General features: G+C 42.8%; 2 protein-coding genes across 2 annotated transcripts; one reads left to right on the top strand and one right to left on the bottom strand.

Moving 5' to 3' along the window:
• The first annotated feature begins 646 nt into the window (after window positions 1-646).
• Window positions 647-5,630, top strand: coq10a (coenzyme Q10A). The gene is made up of 5 exons (XM_062392933.1): window positions 647-1,256; window positions 2,380-2,529; window positions 2,618-2,810; window positions 2,984-3,085; window positions 3,440-5,630. The coding sequence occupies exons 1-5, from the start codon at window positions 1,120-1,122 to the stop codon at window positions 3,605-3,607; spliced, it is 750 nt and encodes a 249-aa protein (XP_062248917.1). The 5' UTR covers window positions 647-1,119; the 3' UTR covers window positions 3,608-5,630.
• A 2,347-nt stretch (window positions 5,631-7,977) lies between these two features.
• On the bottom strand, window positions 7,978-18,270 carry cs (citrate synthase). Its single transcript, XM_062392935.1, has 11 exons — window positions 18,106-18,270; window positions 14,939-14,986; window positions 14,720-14,827; window positions 13,993-14,058; window positions 13,281-13,412; window positions 12,055-12,243; window positions 11,711-11,910; window positions 11,431-11,560; window positions 11,012-11,113; window positions 10,559-10,768; window positions 7,978-10,463 (listed from the first exon to the last, which is right to left on the bottom strand). The coding sequence occupies exons 1-11, from the start codon at window positions 18,154-18,156 to the stop codon at window positions 10,293-10,295; spliced, it is 1,407 nt and encodes a 468-aa protein (XP_062248919.1). The 5' UTR covers window positions 18,157-18,270; the 3' UTR covers window positions 7,978-10,292.
• Between the last annotated feature and the right edge of the window lie 167 nt (window positions 18,271-18,437).

An 18,437-nucleotide genomic window follows, 5' to 3' on the forward strand; every position in this document is an offset into this window, starting at 1 on the left:
AGGACCCCCCCCCCCCCCCCCCCCCAGTATGATTTAGTTTTGGTGGATTTCCCAGGGTTAAGTTAGTCGATTTGTTGTACTTTTTTGTTAATAAAATGCACATTACTGTATTTACAAGTGTTGGGGCTTTTTGCAGCGCATGCATTGATTTCTTAATTTGCAGTGCAAATTTGCAGAGTATTAACCACTTAATATTTTTCTACAAATACAATCACACCTGTTTGTTGAGCGTATACACATCTCGAGATAATACAATAATAAATTTGAGCTTAAAGGTCAGTGTGTAGAATTTAGTGATATCTAGTGGTGAAGTTGCATGTTGCAGATGAATACCCCTCGCCTCACCCTCCCCTTCCAAACATGAAAGTTTAGTTTGTCCAGTTGGGGCTACTGTAAAAAAACATTGCAGCTCCATTGAGATAAATATAAAGTGGTTAAATATAAAAGGACCATTCTAGGGTGAAGAAAACAACAATTTGCACAATTTAGACAAAACATAACTAGGATTATTACATATTCAATTTCCGCCTATACGTCCTTTCACCTAAATCTAAACTCAAAAATAATTTAAATTAGGTTTTTCTGTAGTGAAACTCCTGGCCAGTGCGGGGCGGTATCGCACCACAGCGCCGTGGAGCTGACAGCTAATGTGGACAGAAGAAAGGAACAGTTTGTCCCACCGCCGGTGTTCGGTGTCTCGGCGGAAGGTCGCAGGACAGCTGGAGACACAATTCACCACGAACTGATCCCAAACCCGCGTAAACCACCCAACGCTTCTCTTGACTCTGCGCCTGGACACATGTGAGGGATGTGAGTGTCCCACAAAGCGCAGAGCAACGCGGCTGTGCGTCGCGTTTGTTTAGCAAGCTAACGTTGAGCTAGCTTAGTGTGTGCTAACGCTAGCGGACGAAGGCGTAGCTCGGGCGAACTGGTTTGTTTCTTGAAGCTGCGTAGACGCTACGTGTCGGTTGTTGTTTTGTGCCATACTCGGTCTAAAGACCTCGACTCCCACCGGCCCCTGGTCTCGGATCGGACGCCCCTGGTCTCGGAGCGGACACCCCGAGCTCAGCCTCTCACACGCACTAAGTCTGTCCTCCTCGACCGGCGGAGGCTGCTTCCATGGCAGCCACGGCCGCTGCCCGGCGGTTGCCCATGGGTGTGCGGACGTTCAGTGACTTTCTCCAGATCGTCACGGTGGGATCGCCCCGCTCCTGTCGCGCAGCGGCGCCCAGAGGATGCCTGCGACAGAACATCAGGTGAGCAGCGCGGTTTGTTGTCATGTTGAGACCCACACCGGCTCACGTGGACACGAGGGGATGGAGTCGTGTGTGGAAGGCAGGTTTGATCTGCCATATAACCTTAAGTACCTCTTTTAATCCTTCAAATGCTGCATCGACACAGGGTTTAAACACACACAAAAATACACTCTGATCCTCAGTAAATCAGTAGACAAGAAAAGGTTTGTGTATAAGAGAGTCAGGTGTGTGGCAGGGGTGGATTTAGGATTTGTCTTAATCGAGGGCCATCCAGGGGCCACATTTTACACACAGTGGAATAATTACATGTCCATAATCCATGCACAATTCCTGATTCAGTAAGATTCACTTCCAAGACAAACCATCTTTATTTGTATAGCCCATATTCACAAATCTCAATTTGTCTCATAGCTCTTAACAAGGTGCCGAATCCTCTGTTCTTCACCCTGTACCCGAGAAGGAACCCCCCCCCCCCCCCAAAAAAAATGTAGAAACCTCAGAGAGAGCGATGTGTGAGGGATCCTCTCCAAGGACGGACAGAAGTGTAACTGAGACCAGCGACAAAATAACACACATTTACAACATGGATTCCTTGTTTAGCTTCGAGCAAATACCACACATCACTGAATACAGTTAAACAATTGGGATCAAACAAATGCTGTATTTAAATAAAGCTTAGTAGACAAAAGTATTCGACTGACAGACTTATTGTGACAAGAGTTGTAATTGCACAACAACCCTGTTACAAAGTGATATTGATTTATGGCTGTATTACCAATCCATGTCTCAAAGTCTCAGCCAGTAGTCGACAAACATTGGTCCAGATTCCACAGGTAACTTGTGTAACTGTTATGTGGTGAAACAAGTGTGAGTTGATGTAACAATACATACGTGTGTTTCTATTCACATAAGAGGACCTGCCCCACTGGGAAAACACCAGTACACTCTCCACACAGAGACCTTCCGTCCTGCTCCAGCACATTATCCCTGCACTCATTGACTCCAGTAGCTGGGAACTGGGATGTGGTGGATGTTTTTTGTTGTGGTTTTTGCACTGTGGTTGTGTTTGGTTGCTCTCTTTCCAGAACGTGGCTTACAGGACATGTTTGTCTTACTTTTTCAGACACCTGTCGTCATGCGGCATTTTGATGACCAGAACTCCCAGAGCACTCTGCCTTCAAGAGTGGGACACGATGACAACCGTTCCCCAAAGTAGAAACTTCATCAGCTTCACCAACAAAAGGAAGGAGTACTCCGAGCGTAGGATAATTGGGTAATTCCTCTACTTTGATATTGAGAACTTACAACTTTGTCGTATTGTTTTGTTGAAGACCTTAACATTGGAATACTTTCACTTTTAGGTTTTCTATGCAGGAAATGTACGACGTAGTGGCTAATGTTGATGAGTACAAGCTCTTTGTGCCCTGGTGCAAGAAGTCCCAGACCATCATGAAAAGAGCCGGCCACTGCAAAGCTCAGCTTGAAGTGGGATTCCCTCCCATGGTGGAGAGATACACATCTATGATCACTTGTGTCCGACCTCATCTAGTCAAAGTAAGTGTGAGCAGCTACTGTGAGTCCGTCAGTCCTGGGAATGACAATATACGTCTGATTTTATGTATGGAAATCGTTTTTGAGATTTGGAAATACAAAATAAATGTCAGTAACTACCTGGAAGCAAAGTGAATTGTTTCTTCTCACAGAGTTTTTCTTTGGGTTGATTTCAGGCAGTGTGCACAGATGGAAAGCTCTTCAATCACCTGGAGACAATATGGCGCTTCAGTCCTGGCATTCCCGGTTACCCTCGCACATGCACCGTAGACTTTTCTGTAAGTAGCTTTATTATCACATTATCGACTTCGATGCATTTTACTGTAACTCTCGTGTAAAAAAGAACTAAGAAACTGCAAACGCTTGGCATAAAGACATCCTAGATTAGCGTGTTCCCACTGTTTTCACTCTTTATGTTATGCTAAGCTAGCTGTGTGAGGTTGTATTGTTATATGTATAACACAGACATGAATTTGGTAAAGATCTTCTCATATAAACTTTGTTAAGAAAGCTAAACAGCCTTTTTACAGTGGAGTCCAAACCTTTTTATACGATTGGACCCCACTGAATGTTTTGAACAAATCAAATCAACCCTCTTGAGGTATTGATTAAGAATTTTGTGTCTTCCCCAGATATCCTTCGAGTTCCGCTCACTGCTGCACTCCCAGTTAGCCACCATGTTCTTCGATGAGGTCGTAAAGCAAAATGTCACCGCGTTCGAGCGGCGAGCCTGCAAGCTGTACGGCCCAGAGACTCGAATCCCGCGGGAGTTGATGTTTCACGAGGTGCATCAGACGTGATCTCACCAGCTCAGCGTGTTTCCATCCGGCCTTAAACGACACCAACCTTTATTCCCTCTGTCCCCACCAACCTGCATGATGCTGTATAGTCACTTCACCCTCCGACTCCAGGTCTCCGCCGCTGCCTTGACATCCCAGCGGCTCCCGGAGACATTAGACATCCCACTGTTGTAAGCATTATGTTGGAATATTACGCATTCTTGTTATTGCAGCCTCAACAGATTCTCGCTCATTTCCATCCTCCTCGTCCTCGTGCTGTCTACCTCCACTGAAAGGTTCCTTGTTTAGCTGAGGGAACCCACATCACTCTCGCTCCACGGCAGATACATACTGTGTTTATGTAAACAAAGCAGTCGATCATTGCAGCGTCACGTTAGCAATGGAAGAAAGGCACCGTTTGTTTTAGAAGAAACAGTGACACTGAACAAAACACCATTTAATTTATATTTTCTCATTGTATGTTCAGAGGTTTGATTTGATCCAGACTTCAGCTCGACTCTTACAGTTCACTGTGACCTCACGGACACTTGTCACTCTGACACTTCAATGCAAAACGTGTCCAATACTTTAACTTCGGCACTTTAATCAGCTGATTACACTGTCAATAGAGAAACACATTATTTGCCTTTGCCGCTTGTTTTTAATTCAAATGGGAAGTTTTAAAATATCCTGACACATAGTAGTGAGCAAAAAAACAAAAACTATTTCCTTTCATTCTTTTAAAAAAATTAGTCCATAAGTGGCTAAATGCAAACTTGTATTATTTTATTGGGATTCAAAAGAAAGGTTCAATGTTTGGGACGTTCAGAGTCGTCACTGTTTGTTGTGACGAAATCAACGAAGGGAAACCGGGAAAGTTCTCTTCATCATTTGGCTGTGGCCTCATTTAACCTTGAGTTTTGGAAAAATTTAGCTTTAACTTTGGCTGTTGTGCTGTGATGCTTGTTTTTTTGTGGGACATTGAAATTTGGTCTGCCAATTTTAATAATGCCTTTTATTTTACAGCCTGCACTAGTAGTGAGTGTTAGGTAACAAGTGGTGGAGGCAGTTAAAGTTTGCACAAACAAGCGCACCTGAATAATTCCACTGAGAAGCTGGAATGAACGGAAATACTGTAAATGGGATAACAACCAGAACAACTTTATATTTGATAAATACCTGTGTATATAGTGTGGGTTTGCAAGTTGAGCTCATACATAAATAAAAAAAATAAAGGTGGATTTATTGATAGTAATCTGGTATTATAATAATCACACTGCAGTGAAAACAAACCATTTGTACGAGACTTTTTGTAAAAGTTTCCCTTCTCTGCTTTCTGTGTTTTGTGGTCCATCTCCTGAAGGTCATCAGGAGGACGTTACTCCTGTTGTGTATATTTTTTAGAATAAAAGAATCCACTGGTGGGCTGTAGAATAAAACATTATCATTTGCCATCATCTGTGGGTTTAATTATTATTTTTAAAAGGCTTTTTATTTATATTTATTCTGATGCATGGATGTAACTAAGAGGGAACTATTAGACATGTGTCCAGTGTCTGTGTGTCAAGGTCACAATTTCATTTTGTTGGGATTTAAGTTTCATATTGAAGTAGCCCCATTGCTTTATTCCCCCATAAAGGGCTCTGAAGTTAAACTGATTGTATTTGCCATATTTCAGAGGTGACCGCTACGTGCTGGTTGCCAAAGGTCAATGGAGGAAGTCATTTGTTGTGTGACCTTTTTCGTTATAGACGAGTCACTTTGTCCACTTGCTACAAGTCTTATTCTCCCATCAGAGCTGAACAGGGGTTCGGTGTTTTCACATCTCGGTTTTGGCTTCGAACTAGATCTGCTTTCATTTTCTCTGTGATTTAGAAATGAAGAGATATTTAATCATCAGTGCATGAAGAGTGTTAAATCCAAGTGGGCCAGTGAATCACTGTTACGTTTAAAAAAAGAAGAAGATAGTTGTACTTATTAAAGAAGTTTAAATGCTGTTTTGGGGTGTTATATATTTTAAAGCAATAAAGTATATTTTACATCATATTGACATGTTTGCTCTGTAGTGATCAGGCTTCATTCATCTGCACCGAAAGTCTCTGTGTGTTAATATGGCTGCACACAGCCTGGATTTCATGCCAGGTCTTGATCGTAGATGCCAATACTCTGAGTCAGAAATGAGGGAAATCTAAATGGCACTCTGCACCGTGTAATCATTCACCAAGACCCAACACTCCCCTTTTAATTGAAGCTGCTCCAATTGATATTACTAATCCTGGATTCGCCCCCAAATTTAATGGGTTCTTCTCTGACACCATTTGCTTTGAAATCCGTCGAGTTGCTTTTGTGAAATCTTGGTTACAAGCAAACACTCGGGACAGAGGTGAAAACATAACCGCCTTGGTGGATGTAAATATTTTAGGACATGTTATCACGATTACATTGACCGAAACTATCACGGTTATCAGTATTATCGCAAATCTGTTAAAAGTACAGATACACCAACTAAAGTAATTTCATTCAGTTTTATATTGACAATATCAATAAAAATGTTTTGTTTATCAAAGGCTGACATCTTGTTACGTTGACCTCAAATGTCAGTCGGGACAAAACATCAGTGTTTGTTTCACGCACACCAGATGTGGGGACTGTGGATGTTTGCATTTGATGAGGATCACAGTAAATATGTTAATTAAAGATTAAATGGAGCAAATTAACTGACATCTTATAACTAGGCCGGTGATTGTTTCATCCCTTGTGTTTCCACATGAACTTGTCAAACTGCAGGTGAATGATTGAGACTTGGTCTAATGGTGGCGGACTTGTATATAAACAGAGGTGTAGATCATCACTATCACAGACTGGGGAGTTCCTATGGTAGAATATATTGAAAATGTATCTGAAAAACACTGTGGGTGTATTTTAAAGCATTATTTAAATAAAAAAGGAAATCTTGTGTGTGCAGTTTTTTAAATAATGTGCATTTTGCAGAACGACTCCTCTGTGTTTGCGTTGTTCAACTGCAGTGAAACTTTATACCTGAGTCATGTTTTAATACATTTACAGGGGGATCCTGTGCCACAGCAGCTTCTTAAGCAATCCCTGGTCTTGTTGCTACAAAGTGCATGTAGGCAGAAGGAGGGTGGACACCGCTCTCCAAAAGGTAGCTGACTGGAAAGAAACCAGAGTGGGGTGGTGGTATGTGGGCCAGTTATTAATAACAGCACATAGGAGAGGTGGCTATTCAGACCATCTTCCTCCTTGATCCTGTCAATCGCGTTTATTACGTCCAAGCACAAGTCACCAGAATAATCTGACCGCAGTGAAAGATAACTGAAAGAACAAATTCAAGTTGAAGACCTGCAGCATTTGTCCAGAGAGGAACTTGAACTGACAGCTTCTCTCTGGGTGAAGCTTTTTAAATCTTGTTTCTAAAATGCAGTCGTCCAAGGCTGTGTCTCACAAAAGAACAAGTGAGAATGAGGTCTTTCATAGAGCAGGAGTCAATGACGTTATGTTTCCTCCCCCATCCCTTTGTTTTTAATCAGCGTTACACAAAAACTACTGATAACTTTACAGATGTCCACAAAACCTGGAAAACCTCTGGAGAGAACCCATTACATTTTGGAGCTGTTTTTTTTTCCCCACTTCCTTTTACATTGTGAGACTTGCAGATTTCCCAGCGGATAAAATACCAAACATATTTTGGGAGCTGATACGTTTGAGTTCGGGAAACCTGCTGCAGCTGATTGGATTTAAGGTTGAAACGATCACCTCAGAGGATCAGACATCTTCAAAGTAAATTAAAACCTTTAGAATGTTTAGTCTGGCTTTTATGTCATGTTGTATATTTTACATATTCTATTGGTTTATAACATCTTAGTGTTTATAATATAGATTTAATTTTCTTTAATGTTGTCATCTGATTGCTCTGGTCTTTTTATCCAAATGTAATATTTAATACATTTTTAACATTGTGTGTTTTGTCACCTGTAAAGGACTTTGACTTGCATTGGTTTGTTTGACAGCTAATTAAAGTTCGACTGATCAGGTTACAGATAAAAGCCAGAGTCTGAGATCCTCCGTCGACTGAACGGGATGTGACCCTGACTCTTCAGCTCTACTTTATCACTGAGGAAGACCAGAGTAATCTGATTACATCCTGTACAGTGAGAGCATATGAATTACTATCACAGAAAAGAGCACCTCTGTTCCTGTTCACATTCATGTTGACTTTGAACTTACACAACAAACTTCAAATAAAAAAGCAGCTACATTAACATCAGCCGTTATTAGTTTAATCATTAACTTCCTGCCGTGACCTGTCAGAACGTCCTCTGTGAAAACAACCTTCATTACATCACAGCCAATGAAAGAAAATCAGACCAAACAAGTGTTAATAAAAACCTTTATTTTTCATTTTTTTGTCAGGTTTTCCAATATTTGCTCTTCAAGCTTTTCTCTCCCATTGACCCGTCCAGCCCCATCCCCCACAGTGTTTCTCTTTGTGAATCCATCTGCTGTGAATTCACCATAATCATGTTCAACCTCTATATGCTCCTCTACGATCAAAATAACCTTATCTCTGGAACGACCCAACACACGGAAGAACACCACGACCAAACACTGAACACACCCGACCAAGCCGAGAGGATGGCGGCAGAGAGACTCACGCATCTGAACGAGCTATCGACTAACACGCGGCATGAGCAGTTTGAGGGGGAAGGAAATTATCAAGGATCCAAGAACTTTAAACTACTAAAAAAAAAAATTGGAGTGCAGACAAACCCAGAGCTTAAGAGCAAGCTTGAAACACTAAAGTGGAAAGAATTGAAATAAACAGCACCGGCTCGGCCCCCTGAGCTAGGCAAGAAATTATATGCATACAAGATAGCTGCAATTTTCTTTTTGTTCGTTTGTTAAGTTTTCACAGTGACCCTGTAGGACACTGTGGATCAACTATGGTAATCTTTGTGGCTATAACAAGCACGTGATCGAGCTCATACATTCAAGCTATACATATACATATATATAACTATGTACACAAAGTATAAATAAAACCACAAAATGAGAACCCAAAGATTATAGTTTCATACATATTCAACACCCAAAAAAACCTCTGAAAAGAGGGATACAATCAACCGGGGTGGGGGGGTCTACGTCTACAATAAGGAAATCCTATCAAGCAAGTGCTCATTTTGGAGTATTTGATGTTTAAAGCGCTCTCCTGTGGGGATTTAACAAACACACACTCAGACGAGACGGGACCTCAGAGTCCCCGGATCCCACTTTTCAGTCAAGCTTGCTCTTAAGGATTCACGACAGGCTGTCACTTACAACACCCTCTGCTCGGAACTTTATCATGATTACTGTACATTATTCTGGATTCTCTAGCCGGGTCCATTTGCGCAGAGACCCGTTAAAACCATGAAAGCTTACCTACGAAAACGGACAAGACAGTTATTTTGATCATAGAAGGAAATACAGGTCGTCATTAAAAAGAAAAAAACACTAGAGTTGATGAAAGAGGGGAGACGTAAGATTTAAAGGGGCAGTAACTCTAAACTAATTTAGGTGTTTTTGAATGTTGGCTGGCCGGGGCGGTTGATATGTCCATGGCCTAAGGCGGAAGGAGACGAGTTCTCTGGTTAGATGCACGAGTGGTTTAGTTCTTTGAGAGATTTTACACAAAAGTTTGAAGCTACCAACATTTTCGGAGTTTCTGTTTTGGTTTGGTTGAAAATGGCCCATCAGCCACTGTACCTCGTCTCAGGAACCATTTCACCTAAAGAGGTCCTGGAGGACCTGGTGGCCCCTTCTTGGTGAAGCGTGGCAAGGAGCCTGGAGGACGAACGCCATCCCGGGAGGCCGGTCACCGTCACCACGCTGGAGATCGTTGACCACAAAGGAGGGATCCGAAAGGTTTTAATGTTTTAAATGCGCTACGTCTTGAAATGGACTCCTCCATCCTCAGGCCATGAACTTATCAACCAGCCCAGGTTTATCTCGTACTGCTCGTTAACTTTACTTGTGAGGACCTTTTTGTCTAAACTGGAGTGTTCATATACGGGAGTGAAGCGTGTTAATAGACTGGCTGGGATGACTTCTGGGAACATTGCATAGAAGGAAAAACTAAGTTGAGTCGTATTTGGAGGGGGGGCGGGGGGGGGCAGATTATTCTTTGGGACGTCCTCTAAAACAAATCACTGAATTAGCCAGAAGCAACAAAAGGTTGAGTCAGGTATTTTAACTTTTGAACAAATATAAACGAAGTGTAGTTCACTCCAACAATTCCCTTTGAATGCCACTGCCTATTCATAGTTCAGACCCACAAGGTGCTCAATGACAAATGTGTGGGCACTGCAAAGGGGGAAATCTTAGCAATGCTAGCAGACTTAGAATAGTACATAGTTTGAGCCGACTATGGGTTACATGTGACTGAAGCCTTCACCTTACGTGTTCCAAATATGGAGGCACGGTGGGGAAAACCTCTCGGGGGTTAACTAAATACACTCAAACACTAACTGTGAGACGAGTTAAAAGGCCCTTCTTTTGTGAAATGACATTAAAAGCATACTGTCTCTTTGAATCCCATTGAATCCCTGGGGTTGGAAATGACAGGGGGTCAACTTATGTCTGCCTTTTTTCGATATTTCCACCTCCTCCCACCCTTTACACTAACCCCCGGCTCCTTTCAGGTGGTTCTTCAGCCTGACTTGACTCCCACCAGTCCCATCAGTCCATCCGTGCTCATGGACTTGGGGCGCTCCAAGGGGAAGCCCAGGGCTCTACTCCACACCAGCTGAGCCAGCACGCCGAGGGCTCGGGACACTCCAAAGAGCACCGTGTAGTAATTCATCTCAGTCATTCCATAGTACTGTACACAAGGGGGAGAGAGAGACCATGTCAGGATTTGTATTTGGAACCAGAACAGGATATTAACACGATTGAAAGGGATCCCTTGGGTCTCACCTGCAGCAGCACTCCACTGTGGGCGTCCACGTTGGGCCAGGGGTTCTTGGCCTTACCCTGCTCCAGCAGCACATTGGGGACAATCTTGTAAAGCTGGGCGACCAGCTTGAACATGGGGTCGTTGGGCAGATGCTTCAGAGCAAATTCACGCTGGCAGGCGTAACGTGGGTCCGTCTTCCTCAGGACAGCATGACCATAGCCTGGCACCACCTACAGCCCAGAGAGAGGAGACCATTTCGTAAACATAAGAACTGTGCCAACATCCAACTACTTTTTTTATTGTATTTGTTCTTATTGTCGTACGCGCGAAATATATATAATTCCCCAGTACGGTGAATGCAAACTGATGGATGTGGTGTTATTAACCATTATTGTATAATAATCGTATTTGAGTGTAAATACGAATTTTAGGAATAACCACAACTGTTCGTGTAAGAGAAGTGTTTTTTTTACCCTTCCAGATTTGAGTGTGTTCCAGATGTAATCCCTCATCTGCTCATCAGACACCTCTCCTCCCATCTCCTTCTGCAGAGCAGTCAGCCACACCAGCACCTCCTGTAAGATGAAGACAATGCAAATTACATGACAGGAAATTACATAAAATTATTCATTAATCGTAATCAAAGTAAATGTTTAAAGATTATAGTGATTTGAAGTCATATGGCGCAGCTCTAGTCTCATTACTCATGTCAGTGTGACAGGGGGGGGGGGGGGCTCGAACGAGACCAGCAGCCAAGTGGATTTCAGTCAATTAGATTTATTAGTAGCAGCTGTGCCTTTCCAACAGTGGCATGGGAAAATGTCTTAAAGGAATAAAACACTGTCATCTTCTGATGAGTAAAACTGGATATGGCGATTAGCTTTTTACAAACCTGATTGGCCAGACCGTGCAGAGGCCCAGCCAGACCATTCATGGCGGCGCTGAAGGACAGGTAGGGGTCAGACAGAGCACTGCCCACCAAGTGGCTAGTGTGGGCACTGACATTGCCTCCTTCATGATCACTGTAATATTAAAAAGAGAAAAAGAATAAGCTTCAAATGAAAATTACGCCAACATCCATTAAATTGCTAAACTTTTTCTTGCACTCTGCACATTCAGCCTTTGATTTGAGTGTAATTAGAAACAGAGAATAACTCTAGTAATAGTGGCACCTGTGGATGGTGAGGTAGAGTCTCATTAGCTCAGTGAACTGGGTGTCACTGTAGCCCAGCATGTTGGAGAAGTTGTGGGACCAGTCCAGGTTTGAGTCGATGGCTCCGATACTGCTGCCTTCGCGGTACAGGTTGCGATAGATCTTGGCAGCGATGCAGGGCAGCTTGGCGATCAAGTCCATGGAGTCTTCATAGACAAACTAAGAGAGGCCATGTAAAAGTACCAAATTAAACAGAAGTATTTTTATTCATCAAGATATTTGACTCAGAAACAACAGATGAGTATTTCCAGCCCTGGTACAAAGCCTGTACGATTTCAGAGGTCATGAAACAGATGAACTCACCTCCCAGTACTTGGTCTTGTGGACGCCCTCAGAGTAAGCCCGTGCAAAGCTGCTCTCGCTGTTCAGAGCTGTGATGGCAGCACTGAACTGAGACATGGGGTGCAGGTTTGTGGGGAAGTTGTCCAACATGGTGACGACGTGAGAGGGAAGTGCTGCTCTCTTCGCCCACTCTTTGGACACCCAGTTCACCTGGAGTAAAAGAATCACACAATATAAAAGTGAGAGACTTGAAAGACTTGATTTTCTGCTTCATAAGAAGGTGTGCTACAGACATAAGCACATTTACTACAGTAGCTTTACTTTGAGAGCATATATTGATCTGCAGAACTTTTGCAGATGATGGTCTTAAATTACCCTCCTTCGCTGATTGACTAGACAACAGATTCATTAAATAATAAGTCAGATCAAAATGGGTAAAGATGTGAAAGCTATTGATTTAGTGAATTGTGTTCGGTTAGAGAGAGTAATGCTTATTAGCCTTACTTTCTTTACATCACTCTTCCAGGACATTGCTGTCAGCAATGAAATGCTTATTTAAAGTACAGACTGCATTTTTTACTCACTGACTCACTACAGTTTAAACGATTTGTTTTGAAATGAAGCCACAATATCAACACTGACCACCACATAATGATTGACACTTTTCTTCAATGAGTAAAATCCTTCTTCACAGCTGTGTGCGTATTCATCAGCCCGTCTCCGCTGTGTGGAGAGCAATGTTTGTCTCTGCCAGTTTTAAAACAATTATTTCAGAGAGCACAGCATCCTCAAGCGAGCTAAACGATTTACTGTCCTCTTGATATCCGACCTGACAAATTTATTAATTAATTAGTTATCAACTATTTTTGTAATTGATTAGTTGTTGCAGCCCAAGAGCCGGAGGCGATGCTGGGGCCAATCGGTTTGTTTGGCAGTGCCCAGCGTGAATGATAGACACACAGCAGAATTAGCTTTGGAGCTGTGCTTGGCTCCCTGGGTGTTTGCCCAGGGCTTAGTGGTGCTGTGGCCAGGCCGTGCTACCTCTGGCTAGGCCATGGCTCCCTGGGTGTCTGCCGATCACCTGCTGCTAGGACGGTAATGAGCTCAATCCCACCATAGTCACCACATGTGGTATAGCAGTAAGCAAGTACCGTCACAGTCCTATATGCAGCTAAACCCGCGTTTAGCTGCATCATGACTCATAATCACAATGCACTTAGCAGCTTCAACAGTTCTGTCACGCTCACCTGCTCCTCGGTGGGCACCTGCCCAGTGATCAACAGCCAGAAGAGGCCCTCGGGCAGCGGCTCCTCACCTCCTGGAGCTTTAGGCAGCAACTGCTGACACTCTGGAATGCTATAGCCCCGGAAACGGATGCCCTGTTTATCAAAGGAGAGGAAACAAAAATCGTAATGTTAGCTGTGAAAGGTGAGTGTGGTCAATCGGTCAATGTGAGCTCTAGTTCTACCAATGAATATGGAGGGTTTGATTATCGAGCTCCATGTGGGGGCCTGCTAATCAGATATATGACCAAAGCAGCTCTGCCACTGAAAGCTCTCAGCTTCAGTAAGAGACCAATCAAGATGAGTGCCTATGACGTAGCCTGGTCTCTAACAGCCAATTTAAACCAAAAGTATAAATTATAGCCACTTTAGGATAGTATATAAATCATGAAGTTTTCTACTTTGACTCTCAGTCAAAGCTGATACTGATAAATATTTGCTCGGTAAGAAATTCAATATCAATACATCAGCTAGTAGTGTTTTCTTTTAACATTTGACAGACCCGCAACAACAATCTTGGTTTACATCTTCATGAAACTGTGACAGATATATATTTCACTGTTAGATAAAAGACGACTCACTGGGACAAACTGCGACACTGTGTGCAACTAAATTACATCAACCAGACCAGCAATTTGAATTTGAAAACATTTATCGGCCTTGTTTTAATACCGACCTCATCAGGATCCAAAACAGAGGTCTCGTAAACCAGACCCTTCATCCCCCTCATACCTCCATAGACCTGTGGATGGAAAAATAGAAAACAAGAGCATATACAGACGTCAAATACTGAAAACTGAGTTGATGATACAATCTATGCAACATTGGATTTTTGACAGTTCGGCCGTTTTTCTACAGCATAATTATTTTGAAGCCAAGCGGACGGTTATCAAGCGCTGTCAAGTATTTTATTGGAACATAAAATGCATGTGAAAAAATAAACACATTCACATGAAAAGGACAGCTGATGTTTACATTTTCATGTTTGAAAGTGAAACAAGAAATTCCTCTAAGATCCTTGTGGCTGCCAGCCAGGGGTGAGAGAGGAAGTGACAGTTATACAGAAGAGGATGACGCAGTCTTTGCAGTGTGTGCGTCTGTGTGTGTTTGTATGGCAACTGTACAAATCTGACAGAATGCAGTAGAGGATTTAGTGACGCAGCTAAAATGTCTGTCGGCAGGAAGCAGTTTGTATTGTGATCTTTAAGGGAGTTGATCGGACACTGATACCTGACAGTAACTACTTCCGGGCATGCCTAGACAGATGGGTGGGGCTGGAAAACCACAACTAGAATGAATCATGGCTGGATGTCCACATGGCTTGTTGCTAACTGATTTGTAGATAATGTGTCATTCTGATGAATCTATTCATTATTTTGTTCACTGACTCCAGAGTTACTCACCATGTCAACAGTGACCTGTCCTATGTTGGTTTTGCCATACTGTTGTTTGAAGTTCTTGATCCTGGTCTGTTCTTTGGGGATGAGATCTGCCAGAATATCCTTCAGATTCTGTAAAAAAAATCTCAATCAGTGATGCACCAAAACAAACATCTACACGCTAACACTTTATTTTCCTTCACAAGTAAGCAGACAACCTAGGAGTAAACAGAGTGAACTTACTGTTGTTGATGCGCTGGCATTTCTGGCTGCCACAAGGAAGTTGGCATTCTGTGGATTAGAAAGAGATATAATATTGTAACAATTGGTAACATGACAAAAGGGTTACAAAGTATTTCAAGACTGTAGCCGCATGTCTGGGATACCAAAGCTCCTTATGTCAGGAACCAGACAACCTGGCAGTGGCTCTAAATATCTAGCTCCTGTGAATGACCTTTCGACCTCATTACCCTTGAAGATAAAAATAGATTTCAAAACTGATCGCTCATCTGTAGTTTCTAAATAGTGAGAAACAACTCTTCAAATTTATAATAACAGGATCTTTGAAAGAGTTTTACTTTGAGCACAAGCCCAGGATTTCAATTAAGCCGTCATTCGTTTTACTGCCACACTAAATCACTGTGGGTGGCAAAAAAAATTGGGGTGGGTGTTTTTATCCCTGTTGTAGTAGATGGCTGGTGGCTCAGTTCAACAACTAATCTTACAAACACAACACTGAAATAAACATGGATGAGGTGATTGGGTAAATCACAACAAACAGGTGCAACAACTCACTACTAGTGAGAATTCTTTGGGGACATTCCTCACCAGACGTACGAGGATTACCTTTTTAAAACTGAGGGATTGTTAGCATGTGTGCTATTCAAATTAAACCTGCCACAAAACTAAAACACCAGTTTACAATGTCAATTTGTGGGCTGACTGCTCACGAGAAATAAGGTTTTCCATAATTCTGATGCTGACCCCGATACCTAAAGCTGCTAAATAAACCTTTGCTTTGTAGAAGACAAATAAAAATACACATTAACTTATAGGGCATCAGTCTAAGTAGTCACATCTTGTGACTTTTATGCTACTTGATGAAATATATGGTATACAGAAAATTTGTCGCCTTCCTGCCAGCTCACAAAAGGAAATTGTTTCTAGTGAGTAGGAGTGTTTAAATTAAAGAAGCTCTAAACAGCATCATACAAAATGAGGGCAAGGTCAATAAAGTTGTATCTTTAAAAAATGCTTTCGCATGAATCAGACAAGCCACAAGCAGCCTGACAACCAGAGACATTAGATGGTCAAAGAGGGATAATCAATCACCACCTATTTATACATTTTTATATACAATTACTGATAACTCTTTAGCTGTATACTGTTGCTGAAATTTGGACAAGACAATGGTATGTAATACAGATTCAAAAGTAACAAACACTGGTTAAGAAAACATGAGAATAGTAAATGGTGTTTGAAGTGCAGTATCAGCAGTGAGAAGCTGAGCCTGCTGTTGCTCACAGGACTCCACTGACTGCTTATCAAAATCATCAATGGGTGGGGGAGACAGGTGACAGCTGGCTCTGCCGTGGCTGGAAGTGGACGATAGGTCGACAAGGCCCACAGAAACAAAAGGTAGGCGCTTGCGTCACCACCCACACACACCCCAGCTGAGAGTAGGATTATGTAACAGCTCGGGGTCTTATATATAGTGTCAGATTTCCCTCGTCACCAACCAACTCCCAACTTCTGGGAGAAAGGTTACTGTAACAACACAGCACAGAACGGGTCACCCCCGCAGGCACTGTGTTTGAAAGAAACACATGACAGGCTCCATTTACATGTTATCCAACAATCCACTAACTCAACAAAGTGAACCTACAACTTAGCTGGAAGAACTATGGCTGAAAGCAAACTAATTTCAATAAATGTTGTATCAAGAACTTGTTGAATCCACATTTCTTCTCCCATTTTCCTGAACTTTTAAGAGTCAAGTATTGACAATATAACCTCTGTACACATTGCAAACTTTTATCTACCTTTCAACATATTAATTGCATAACTTTCAGTAATAGTTCAGACACCTAACAGTTTATGGTCAAAGAAAGTTACGCAAAGGACACAAAAACAGCTGACTAATACATGTCCTGAGCAAAGATTACAACTGATAAACAGGGCCGGGATGAGGGCGCCACGGGTTAAACGCGTGTATCACTAATTGTAAGACTGATAACAGGGACTCATTACTCCTTAGTTTGCACAGAGTTCAAGGAAGTACACCTCTGGGTCACAGATTACATGTAATGGAGGAGGAAGATCTGATAATAGATACACAGGTGGTGGACCACACAGGGGTCAGTGTAAGGAGTATGGGCTGAGAGGTCACTGCACGATCAGATACACAGGTGGTGGACCACAAAGGGGTCAGTGTTAGTAGTATGGGCTGAGAGGTCACTGCACGAGTCACAGGAAGGAGGCTTACTATGTTCCCGAATGGAAGATAATATAGTATAATAACCCACACTATCCAGTCGACTATTAAGACAACCATCGTATTTATAATAACACATGGTGACATCTGCCTGCAGAGCAGAAGCAGGAACGTGTCATTGTCAAGCAGGTTTACACATTCAAGGACTTTGCTCTGGTGCATTAGTGCAAGAATATCTAAATACATTATGAAATCCCCCAAAATACTATGAGCACCAAGGGGGTGATTGTGCAATAAGTTATCAATGTATAGATAAAGGATGTTCAAGGTTTAAGTCGTGAGAGTTCCTTGCACTTGAATCTCCACCGTTTTATCTGCATGTTGAAATAAACTTTAAAAAGGAAGAAGTTATAATAAGAACAGGACCTCATGGAATAGTTTGCCTTTTTAGTTAGTGTCTGAAATCCTAACGTGAAGGTCAACGCGGCTGGAGCCGAACCACCACGCTGGGGACGAGTTGGAGAACAAACCGCAGTGGCTTGAAATTCACGTAAATATATGCATAGATCTTTAAAACATATTTAAAACAAACATGTAAAGAGGTGGCTGCTGCTGGAGGAAACGCGTCCGGGCTGTGACACCGCCAGGCCGGCGTGAAGAGCAACGGGACTTAAGCTAATGTTAGCTAACAAGACCCATTCAAAATACAGCGGGACTCGAACATGTGAACATTGATATGTATACAGAGAGTTAAACTGAATTACAAAAATAACGCAGTTGCCAGAGTTCGGGTTATTAACAGTTATTAGTATTACCCTGCGGCTCTTTGCCAACTGCATTTCACAATGTGGCTAAGCTAGCTTGACGCCAGCTAGCTCCCCGTTAGCCGCTTAGCTCCTCGTTAGCCGCTAGCTTCTCTGGGTAAAGTACTTGACGGGGGCGAAGTGGCCTCGCGCTGCCGGAGCCGGGCTCTTACCTTGGGGCTGAGGAGTTTGGGCGCCAGGCGGCTGAACGTCAGGAACGACATGTTTTCTGGTCTGAGTTACTTCCACGTCTCTTCAACTGAGGACGCCGCTGCCAGTTGCACCGCGGAGCTGCTTGAAGGTGCCCCTACGGAAGGTTGAAGAGGGATTGAGGCCCGCACGATGCAGACTCGGGGATTGGACGAGGCGACGGAGCGCTGTCGCCGTGTATGGGGTTCTGATTGGTCGGAGCGTGACAGGGCAGCGAGCCGATTGGCTGGTGGACCTCCCCACTCTGTATGTGACGATAGATTAGACAGGTCGATAGATCGATATAGAAAAAGAT

The sequence above is a fragment of the Platichthys flesus genome, chromosome 7, assembly GCF_949316205.1.
Source record: "Platichthys flesus chromosome 7, fPlaFle2.1, whole genome shotgun sequence".
NCBI classification, from domain to species: Eukaryota; Metazoa; Chordata; class Actinopteri; order Pleuronectiformes; family Pleuronectidae; genus Platichthys; species Platichthys flesus.